The sequence below is a fragment of the Perognathus longimembris genome, chromosome 13 (assembly GCF_023159225.1).
Source record: "Perognathus longimembris pacificus isolate PPM17 chromosome 13, ASM2315922v1, whole genome shotgun sequence".
NCBI classification, from domain to species: Eukaryota; Metazoa; Chordata; class Mammalia; order Rodentia; family Heteromyidae; genus Perognathus; species Perognathus longimembris.
Genome location: NC_063173.1, coordinates 24377556 through 24389007, shown reverse-complemented (window position 1 = coordinate 24389007; position 11452 = coordinate 24377556). Strand labels below are relative to the sequence as shown.

Sequence of the window (11452 nt, the reverse complement as noted above, 5' to 3'; positions counted from 1 at the left end):
CCCTCCCTACTCAGGAGGCTGAGATCTAGGATGGCCAGCCTGGGAAAGAAAGTTGGTCCTTGAGACCAACTGATCTCAACAGGAGATTGAGATTAACCACAAAAGAATTGTAAATGGAAGCTATGGCTCAAATAGTGGAATACTACTACCCTTGAACACAAAAGCTATGAACAAACGAAACAAAGCTCATGGACAGTGCCTAGGCCTTCACTTCAAGACCCAGGACTGGCACAAAAATATTCATATTAAATCATTGCCTGCTCATTAGTTATTAAAATGGCAGCCTTCTAACAAATTAAATCAACAAAGTAGTCACTGTTCAAGGTTTATTTGGTGTTTCAGTATAACATGTGGATAGTTGTTGCACTGTTCATATATACTTTTTACATTACATGCCAATGTACACTACTGATATATAATACACAAAATAATATCCTTTAGAACAGTAATGCACGTGACATGCAAAAAATGGATTTATACAACAGATCCCAGGAAGTGTGATTGGGAAAAGAAGTTGGAACTAGGCATTTTGGTGAAGTTACACAGAGCACAGAGTAACATCTGGTTCAAAGGGCAGTTAGGGACTGTGCACCATTCATTGGCAGTGGTGTCTCAGAGAGGGTAAAACGTGTTTTACAGTAACCAGTTTACAGCTACACAGTATCATCCACCATCAGAATACAGCTGTAGGTTTTTCTGAACCAGTCCTATTTCTAACTTCAGGAAATGGATGCTTTTCCCAGGTCATTTTATAATACTACTGCTTCAGTCACAGATCAGCTGTAAGGGACAAATATGCATAACCTCTGACTAAAATTCTCTTATAGCCTAGACAGTGAAGTGGTACATATAAGAGACTTTAAAATTGCAGCTCCTTTTGGATTCCCCAAAGTGTATCTGCACTCTTCTTCAAGCGGGCCTCTTCCTCCGGAGTCAGCGTGACCTTCACCACATCTGAGATTCCATTCTGTCCCAGGACGCAAGGAACGCTAAGGAAGACATCTTCCTTTATTCCATACAGACCCTGAAGGGCAAAGAAAGTACTTTGTTACCTTCTCTCTCATTTTTCTTCCACCTTCCCACTTCCCCAATTTATTCTCAGGTTTTTGTAGTCAAGTTTATCAACTGATGGATGATGTGCTAAACCACAGTCATAGTGAAGATTATTCTATAGGACAATGCATTTTGTTCCAAAAATGGAAGTATTAATTACAATAATTTATTTCATTTTAATCACTGATTGAGGACTTCCATTAATCTAATGACATTCTCAGAAGTCTTTAAAAGCTAGCATCAGTGCCTAACACCTGTAATTTGCTACTCATGTCGACATCTAAGGACCAAAGTTCAAAGTCAGCCTAAGCAGGAAAGTTTATGACACTTTTAACAATTAACTACCAGAAGTAACTCAGTAGAACATCAACCATGGGCAAAAATGCTAAGGGACAGCACCAAGGCTCTGAGTTCAAGCCCCAGTACCAAGACACACACAGACACATGCACACAAGTATCTTCAAGGAAGTAAAAATGAAATGACGGATTGAAATACAATGCACCATTACATAGACCTACCTTAATCATCGTGGAAATTGGATGCACTCTCCGAAGATTCTTCATCATACTTTCTGCTAAATCTGCCACAGATAGTCCAATGGCCCAGGATGTATAGCCTTTCAGTTTGATCACCTCATAGGCACTATAAGAGAGAATGATAAGAGGAGAAAGAATGAAGAAAAAAAGTTTTCACTGAGTGCATTTTTACTAAACAATATTACAAAGTAGCACTATACATGAAGGATATTCCAACAGTACCCTTTTTTGCCTTTCCTGGGGCTTGAACTCAAGGTCAAGTACTGTCCCTGGCTTCCTTTTGCCCAAAGCTACCAATCTACCACTTGAGCCACAGCGCCACTTCCAGTTTTTTGTTTATGTGGCACTGAGGAATTGAATCCAGGACTTTATGCATGCTAGGCAAGCACTCTACGGCTAAGCCACGTTCCCAGCCCACTCCAATAGTAATCTTAAGAGAAAAGTAAGAGGATAAATACCAGGCTCTTACATGGTCACACAAGGATTATAGAACTGCCAAATGAACTTACACCAAAACCACTGTTTCTTGAAATTGTTGTATTGAGGAGGATTAGCAGCAAAACACAAACAAATACAAAGAAATGTAATGCGGCATTTTAACATAAACCCAGATTTAGAGGATGAAGCACATGCATGAAATTCCAGTTCTCGGGAGGCTAAGGCAGTATATTACAAGCCAGCCTCGACTACAGTGAGACATCTACTATCCCAATCAATTTTTTTTTTTGCCAGTCCTGGGGCTTGAACTCAGGGCCTGAGCACTGTCCCTGGCTTCTTTTTGCTCAAGGCTAGCACTCTACCTCTTGCCGAGGAATCGAACCCAGGGCTTCATGTATACCAGGCAAGCACTCTTGCCACTAGGCCATATTCCCAGCCCTACCCCAACTCAATTGGAGTTTTAAGTAGCCATACTTTGTTTTTATATCATGTTCATTTAAACTGCCTGTCTCAACAAGTTTCTGTTTTAAGAGTTCTGTTTAAACAAAGTTATGTCTTAACAAAAAAAGACTCAAATGCAAATATAAAATCTTTTGGGTGAAAAATAATAAATCTGCTAGGCACCAGTGGCTCACCTCTATAATCCTCGACACTCAGGAAACAGACCTTAGGATTGTGGTTTGAAGCAAGCCTGGGCAGCAAAAGCCTACAAAACGCCTTTCTCCAATTAACTAGCAAAAAAGCCAGGAGACTGTGGCAAGTGGCAAAACTTTAGCCTTGAGCAAAAGCTCAGGGACAGTGCCTAGGCATAGAAATCAAGTTCTAGGACCAAGATAAAGAAATAATAATAAACCCAACCTTCCATGTTGTCAAATCAGAAGATCTATTACCTGTCAACAACTTGTTTGTGAACCTCTTTCCACTGTTCCTTGTCTGCATCAGTGCCTAGATCAGGATTCAAGTTCTTGAAGGAGACACCAGCAACATTCACTCCACTCCACACTGGCACTAAAAAGAAAAGGATAGCATGTATTTATTTCTGTGTATCAACAGACCACTAATTCCAACTTTGTTTGTTCTGGTCCTGGGACTTGAACATCAGGGCTTATGCTCTTGCACAGCTTTTTGCTCAAGACTGATACCCTATCACCAGCTAAGTCTCAGAGCTGTGTTGAGATCTTAATCCTCAGGTCTCATCCTCCTGAGTAGCTAAGATGATAGCCTTGAAATATATTTTCTTTGGCTAGTCCTGAGGCTTTTACTTAGGGCCTGGAGCACTGTTCCTGAGTTTCTTTTGCTTAAGGCTAGCACTCTACCACTTGAGTCACAGAGCCACTCCCAGCCTTTTCTGTTTATGTGGTACTGAGGAAGTGAACCAAGGGCTTCATGCATGCTAGGCAAGCAGTCTACCACTAAGCCCTTGAAACCTATTTTTAATTCTCTTATCTGTAAAGGAAAATTATGCATTTTTGATAGATGGTCAAAACTGTCAATATCTTTCTCATTTTTACATAATCTAACCTATTTCTCTTTTCTACTGTAATGTGTAACTCATGCATCTCAAATATGAAAGATAGCATGGGAACATAAATGGAATTTATACAACTCTGTCAAGTATGCATACTCAGCATACAAAGTCCAAGGTCCTGGACTCAACCCACTAGGATTTACAAAAACCACTTCAGGCAGAAAAGTCTTATAAGACTCTTCTAAAGTCTTTAATTGAAGTTCAATTTAACAGTAAAAATGCTGTATTGAATTTATTCAAGTAGCACACCAGCTTTAACAACAAAAAGAAGAGTGTGGGGCCCGAAATTTAAGCCCCATTATTGGAGAACAACAGGGAGATGGGGGACAGGCTATACAGGAAACTATTACCCTGGTTAATGGATACTTGAAAGGCTTTAATTTGACCATGAAATAACAGCAATTTCTAGGTTGTCCTTTGGAAACAATAAACCTGTTGCTTACCACTAGAGTCTCCATGCTCCCCCAGGACCCATCCATGACAGCTTAACGGGTGAACTCCCAGCCTCTCTCCCATCAGGTAGCGGAACCGGGCCGAGTCCAGATTGCAGCCACTCCCAATCACGCGGTTTTTGGGGAAACCACTTATCTTCCAAGCCACATAGGTCAAGATATCCACTATGAAGAAAATAATTTCCACAAAGACACTAAGTGACTCATGAATAATTAGCATTTTTTAATCTGTCGATGACACCCCCAAGCTCAAACTATTCAAGAATTATTATTTTTTTTTTTTGGCCAGTCCTGGGCCTTGAACTCAAGGCCTGAGCACTGTCCCTGGCTTTTTTGCTCAAAGCTAGCACTCTACCACTAGAGCCACAGTGCCACTTCTGGCCATTTTCTATATATGTGGTGCTGAGGAATCGAACCCAGGGCTTCACGTATTCGAAGCAAGCTCTCTTGCCATTAGGCCATATTCCCAGCTCAAGAATTGTTTTTATGAAAATAAGTTGTGCAGCAATTAGGAGAACAATTATTTAGATTTATCCCGTAGGCAAGTAACTAGTTTTAAGTTCCAACTATGCTCAGAGGTATATGTCCCTGTAATGCTTTTAAGTCAAGTATTTTATAAAACATAAATCTCTTAGAAGGGAACTGAAACATGATAAATAAATCAATAAACACGGATACATAGCATGTAGCATATAGTATCAGTTTTGCTGTGGTTTACCTTTTTTTCCTCCTGCCCTCACCTACTAGCTGCAGTGTCCAAAAAGTACATTGCTGCATTTGACCACCATTTGTCCCTCTATAGGTTTGTCTGTCTTTGTGCAGAGACAAGCCTTACCTGGATTAGAAACGACAAGCAACTTGCAGTTTGGGCTGTATTTCACAACATTAGGAATGATGAACTTAAAGATGTTCACATTACGCTGGACCAAATTAAGACGGCTTTCTCCCTCTTGCTGACGGGCCCCAGCTGTGATAATAACCAGCTTGGAGTTTGCAGTCACACTATAGTCTAAAGAAATGAGGAAACAATAGTCACATGAAGGACACTTGAGAAAGTTCTCATCTACCTAGTAAAAATTTGCTTTATTAACTTCTAAGGACTACTTTATGCAGTTTGTATGTTTGTTGAGTGGCCTGGGAGCTATCCCCAAGTTCTTTTGATTAAGGATGGCACTACCATTTGAGTCACAGCTCCATTTCCAGGGTTTTGTTTTTTTTCCTGCCCAGGTTCACTTCAAACTGTGGTCCTCAGATCGCAACCTCCTGAATAGCTAGGATTACAGGTGAGGCAAGGCTATACAGGTTTTACAGATGGGGCAGATAAACACCCTTAACGCCTCCTAGCTCTTTCCTTTAGTCTTGAAAGAAAAAAGTTTTTAATTTTTGATCCCTTAAGTGGAGGAAGAGAAAGTCAATGTCATTGTGACTTTTTAACTACAGTTGGAAAGAATCAAGTTTAATTCTCATATTAATCCTTTATATACCCCCAACTCAGCTCATTTTTTCACATTCTTCTACTCCTATTTTCACTTAGGTACTTTTTTTTGGGGGGGGGGGGGGGGCAGTCCTGGGCCTTGGACTCATGACCTGAGCACTGTCCCTGGCTTCCTTTTGCTCAAGGCTAGCACTCTGCCAGTTGAGCCGCAGCGCCACTTCTGGCCGTTTTCTGTATATGTGATGTTGGGGAATTGAACCCAGGGCCTCATGTATACAAGGCAAGCACTCTTGCCACTAGGCCATACCCCCAGCCCCACTTAGGTACTTAAATTGTCGTCAAAAGACAAGCAATTATCTCATTATTCTTTCTTTCTTCTAGATACCCTGGCACTGGAGGGTTGTCCCAGAGAGCTGCCCATCAGATAAGAGGCTAGAGTTTCAATCCCAGTTTCGTGGCTGGCGCTAGTGTAAATGTGAAGATGTGGAACCAAGAATACCTGTAGAACAACTCATTTACCTATTCCCAAACTTGTGCTTGTGTGTGAAAGGAAATGGTGGAATAAGCATGAAGTATCTGAGCAAGCAAGGGGTGGAGCTCAGCAGTAGAACACTTGCTTAGAAACCAGGCAAGACCCTGGATGGACTCTCAGCATGAAAATTACACACAAGAAACTGGAAACAACATGGCTCAATAGGAGTCTGAAGTTTGGAGCTTTACTCTACTCGTTGCATTCTATTTCAGATAGTTTCCACATCAAGAATAAACTGAATTTCCATTTAAAATCATTGACTAGAGATGGAAACTTTGATGGAACCAGCAAAAAAGTATTTCCAGGCTCTCCTATACTGCATTAAAAAACTAAAATAAAATATTTGAAGAATGTTGAGCCTAACTAAGAACTGAGGTCTGGAACAAACTGTAATAGAAATTAAATCAACCTTTGCCGGAGACAATTTTTGGTGTTTTGAGGAAAAGGCTGCCATGCTGCAGATCCATCATCTCTCCCTTCAGTTTGTCTTCCATGACATCAACAAGAGCAAGCTCATCTGCCAAGTCCTGAAAGACAGAAGATTTTCAGTTAAAGGGTAAACCACTATTTCCAGATGTTTAGAAAGATGTGTTTCTGGCATAGGAGAGTTCTGCTAGCTTCATTTAGGATATGCTTTAAAACAGAGGCAGTATATTCTTTCGATGAGACTTAAGCTGATTAAAAACTCTACTGAACTGTTGGTAGGAATTAAGTGAATACAACCACTCTTGATAGCAGTCTAGAGATTCCTCAAAAAATTAAACATGAGGGGCTGGGAATATGGCCTAGTGGCAAGAGTGCTTGCCTTGTATACATGAAGCCCTGGGTTTGATTTCTCAACCCCACATATTCACAAAAAGGCCAGAAGTGGCGCTGTGGCTCAAGTGGCAGAGTGCTAGCCTTGAGCAAAAAGAAGCCAGGGACAGTGCTCAGGCCCTAAGTTCAAGCCCCAGGACTGGCAAAAAAAAAAAAAAAAAAAAAAAAAAAATTTAAACATGAACCAGCCATATTATTCCTCAAGTTCAGAGGGACAAATGGTACATGTTTCCTCATATTCAGAAGCTAGATTCAAAATACACAGGGACATGATAAACTAAAGACTCTAGGCATTCACACATAATGAGACCATAGAATACCCATAGGGGAAATGTCTATGTGCCTCTGATTGAAAAAAATCCTCTTCATTTGGGCTGGGAATGTAGCCTAGTGGTAGAGTGCTTGCCTAGTATGCATGAAGCCCTGGATTCAATTCCGCAGGACCACATATACAGAAAAATCCAGAAGTGGCACTGTGGCTTAAATAGTAGAGTGCTAGCCTTGAGCAAAAAGAAACCAGGGACAGTGTCCAGGCACTGAGTTCAAGCCCCAGGACTGACCAAAAAAAAAAAAAAAAAAAAAAGCTAAAATTGTTGAGTGCCAACTATAAAAAAGATCTGAGCCAGCATCCAGGCCCTGAGTTCATACCAAAAAAATTAAGAGATTGTTTTCCATCAATACTAATAGTTTTGTATAACTCAAGACTTTGAGCATTACATAATATTGGTGAAACACACTTCAGCCCTGAAGCATCCACCATGGTCCTAATATAAATTGGCTATGATCTTCCATTTCTACAAAGGTTATCCTACCTGCAGATCTACCACAAACCAACTACAATAAAATTAATGCCAGCTGCAATAAAATTAATGATCTGGTAGGTATTTTCTTACCCACACCAGAGTCAGAGGCCAGTGATCGTTCTTATGTGTAAGGAAAACATACATCAATTTCCGATCTGGCAGGTAAGAAAAAGAGTTGATGTGATATGTAGCCTCTCCTGGGAGCACATGCATAGCAAGTTGTGTTGTTACATCTGCACTGCTCACTTTTGCTGCCTTCTTAATTCAATCCCTTTCTGTACAGAATACATTTACTCTCATTAGGGATTCCATATCTATACAAACTATTTTAAGACTGATGTCTGGGCAGTAATGCGCATTTGCAATCCCCAGAACTCAGGAGGCTAGGAAGGATTCCGTTTTAAGACAGGTTAGGTTATGGCACCCAATTCTTTTTTTTTTTTATTGCCAGTTCTGGGACTTGAAGAGCCTGGGCACTGTTCCTGAGTTTCTTTTTGCTCAAGTTGAGCCACAGTGCACTTCTGGCTTTTTCTGTTTATGTGGTACTGAGGAATCAAACCAGGGCTTCACGCATGCTAGGCAAGCACTCTCATTCCCCCCCCCCCCCACGAATCAGGTTTGAATACTATAAACTGTTTATCTACAAGTTCTGTTTTTCCACTTCAATTTTATCACAATAATTGGTAAAGTGCTGTTAAGAGAGGAAGATTTTAAGGTTCTTTACAGTCAGTAGGACTTTAATTTTTACCATATGTAATTATTTTCAATTAAAGATCACTTTTGCATTTGAACTCTTTTAAAGGTATACTCTCTATTGTCATTGGTAAGGCATGTTACTACAGTGAATTTGAGGTACTAGGTTTCCAGTCTGGTTAATTTTTGATACTGTTCACTTCAGAGAACTTTTGTAGTTTATCACCCTGTTGCAAAAATGTTTCAGAGAAGGTTTTTTAAATGAGTGCACGAACCTAAGTATTTACTTATATACACATACATATACACACAAATCAGTTCTTGGAGATGGAGGGAAAGGGTAGACTCAATTTATGGGCTCTCACAGTGAACTGGCTTACTTACCTTCATTAAGATACTGATGGCACAGGCCATGCCAACAGCACCAACCCCAACAACTGTAATCTTGTTCTGGGGGGCATGTTCTTCCTTAACAAGATTCACAATCAGCTGATCCTTGAGACCTGCCATTCTGCTCTTACTGGAATGACAAGGAGCCTACAGAGGGGGGAACATTCATTGTTATTGCATCCTCCACAATGTTTTCTGCGCACAAACTCCCCATTTAAATGGCTTGCTTCACTTTCTTGTGGTTATTTGCCACTATAAAGCATAATAAATGACTACAAGGGTAGAAAAAAATAGAAAGAAATGACCTAAAGAGTTGAAAAGACTCGTGTTAGGGGATCTGGCTGGCCAAAAAAAACCTCACCTTGCTATGGAAAATAAATATCGATGTTTCAGTGTAAGAGTAGTCTTCTTCTGAATCACTCATCTTGGCTCACTAATTTCAGGAGGGGCTGGTCCTCCTCTTAGACAAGACTACTGAAACCCACCCAAACTCTCCCCTGGCCACTCAGAACCCTTCCGTACAACCAGTGCCAGGCTAAGGTTTGGCCCAAGCTAAGTGCAGAAGGCTCCACTAACGGCCACGAGGTATGACCTCAAGCCAAGGCCACGTGCTGGGAGCTCTGCGCATGTGCTTACTGGCTTCCCATCCCCCACCTCCCCGTAACCCACAAGTTTTATGCCCCACCTATTTCCGGAAGATTGGTGGTGGGAGTCAGGAGCTAGTGAGCATGCGCATAGGCATTCTACAGCAAGCGGGAGGCTGGGGGCTGGGGGCTCGGCAGGATGCACGGAAACCCCACCTGCACAGCCGCGGCGCTTTAACAAAGACAATTAGGAACTACTAGGTTCCTGTTGGGGGGTGGACGAGTCAGACTTTAGACTTCACTAGCAGACGAGAGCCACGTGAAGCGGGCCTGGGCAGCCTGCCTGACCTGGCAGGTGGCCAGAGTCAGACTTGAAATCGCCATAGCAGGAACCGCGGGCTGTTAACTAAGCGGAGGGAGGGGCCTCGTAGGACCGGGCTGCAGTCCCGGTGGCAAAGCGTTCAGGCGGCTAAGAGGTCTTGCCAGAACAGGAAGTGCAGAAAAAGCCGCTCTGGAGGACCTAAGGCCGGGAGCCCAAAAGTTTAACGGAACTGGTGAAACCCCTAGAGTTTTAGGGCCGGGACAAGGCGCCTTCACTGTGCTCATCTAATCCAGCACTGCACGCACTGGCGGGTCTACCACAGGTTGTGTGCCCAAAGATCCCAGTCTTGACACTGTTCCAAGGGGCAAAAATATCCTAGAGGACCTCCAGGCAAGCCGCCCTGAATCGCCAAGCTGGAAGTGGGGCTCTCCTTACAAATCATTGCTATTTCTAGCCAGCCTTGGAAGGTTTGGGCGGCGCGTGGGGGGTGGGGGGGGGTTGTCCCTGCAGAAAACCGGCTTCCCCAAAACCTCAGCCCCGGGGCTCAGTGCAAAACTGAGGGTCCGTCTAGTGGTGAGAGGCCTGCATTCAACCAGGGGCCTACCCCCCCTCCCACACACACACTTTTGCCGCCCTCACTGCAACCTTACACGGTCGCCCCTAATCCTCTTTCAGCTTTAGATCCAAAGGGAGAGGGCATGGTGTCTGGGGTTTCCAGAGGGCTGAGACGGCTCGCCCCATCTTTACGCCTTACCGCACTTAGTACAGTCAGGGATACTCCAGCATCTGAGTGCGTCCCGTAACTGGGAACAGCCGCCCTTGCCAAGTTTCAAGAGGGGCGCGGGGGGGTGGGGGGAGGGGGAGCAAACCCGGGGCCCTCGGCGTTTCTCTGGTTTCCAAGAGCCCGCCCAGGACGCGCTGAGGCCTTTCAATCCCAAAGGCTTCGGAACACGACCTCAAGTTTTGCGCACTCGGTCGATTTTGAACCCGGAGATGCCCCCTCCCCACTTCAAGCCTGCCACATCCAACTCTCTCCTCATCCTCATCTCCTAGCTCCCCCTCCCCCGGGCTTTTCACCTAAGGTCGGGTGGGGCCACCTGCTAGGTTCCCCAATCGCAGCCAAAGGCCATGGCCAACAGCTTAGCGCCAAGAGGGATCCAGACCCACGCGTGGCTAGTCTCCTCCCAAGACTCTGAGCTGCTTCTACAAGACGGCGTCTACTCCCTCCTACGGGCCCCTTCGCCAGCAGCGCCTCACCAGAGGGCCCACCATAGACGCCTCCCGCGCCCTGGGCGCAGGGCGCGCGGAGGCTAACCATACCCGGGGTGCACGATGGGCGGGAGTCGGAGGCGCGCAGCAGGCAGATCCGGACTCAGCAACAGCCGCTCCAGCAGTCCGACCCCGGCGCGGGAGGGGCCTTAAATCCAAGCCCGAGGCTGACGTCAGGGTGAAAGCCGGGCGGACGTGCGGGAACCCACGTGTGGGTTGGGCTGGGGGCGGGCGCCCAGCCGGGCGGGGCATCGGAGAGGCCCTGGCGGCGCACGCAGCTGATGGACGGACCTGCCGGCCGGCCCTGGTGTGCCGGGACCTCTGAGGGAATGCCCAACGCCACGCGGCTCTCGGGCCCCAGAGACCTAGGCCGGAGCTGGGACCCGGCGGAAGAAAGACCCTCAGCTTGAGCTTCCGTGAAATGTGAGGGAAGCCCTGATCTGTTCTCCATCCCTGTTTCCCAGTGCCTGCAACAGCTTCTGGCATGCAATTCGACAATATTTGGTTGGATAAGAGAAAGAAAATATCTAGCAGTCAGTCTGACGTTCCTTTTTTCCCCCAAACGCAGAGCGAAGCTTTGTCCTTCCAGACCCCACGGGT

At 44.6% G+C, this 11452-nt stretch overlaps 1 protein-coding gene across 1 annotated transcript; it reads right to left on the bottom strand.

Moving 5' to 3' along the window:
- Positions 1 to 312: 312 nt before the first annotated feature.
- Positions 313 to 11033, bottom strand: Ldha (lactate dehydrogenase A). The gene is made up of 8 exons (XM_048361508.1): positions 10904 to 11033; positions 8672 to 8824; positions 6385 to 6502; positions 4844 to 5017; positions 4000 to 4173; positions 2919 to 3036; positions 1573 to 1696; positions 313 to 1024 (listed from the first exon to the last, which is right to left on the bottom strand). The coding sequence occupies exons 2-8, from the start codon at positions 8795 to 8797 to the stop codon at positions 860 to 862; spliced, it is 999 nt and encodes a 332-aa protein (XP_048217465.1). The 5' UTR covers positions 8798 to 8824; positions 10904 to 11033; the 3' UTR covers positions 313 to 859.
- Between the last annotated feature and the right edge of the window lie 419 nt (positions 11034 to 11452).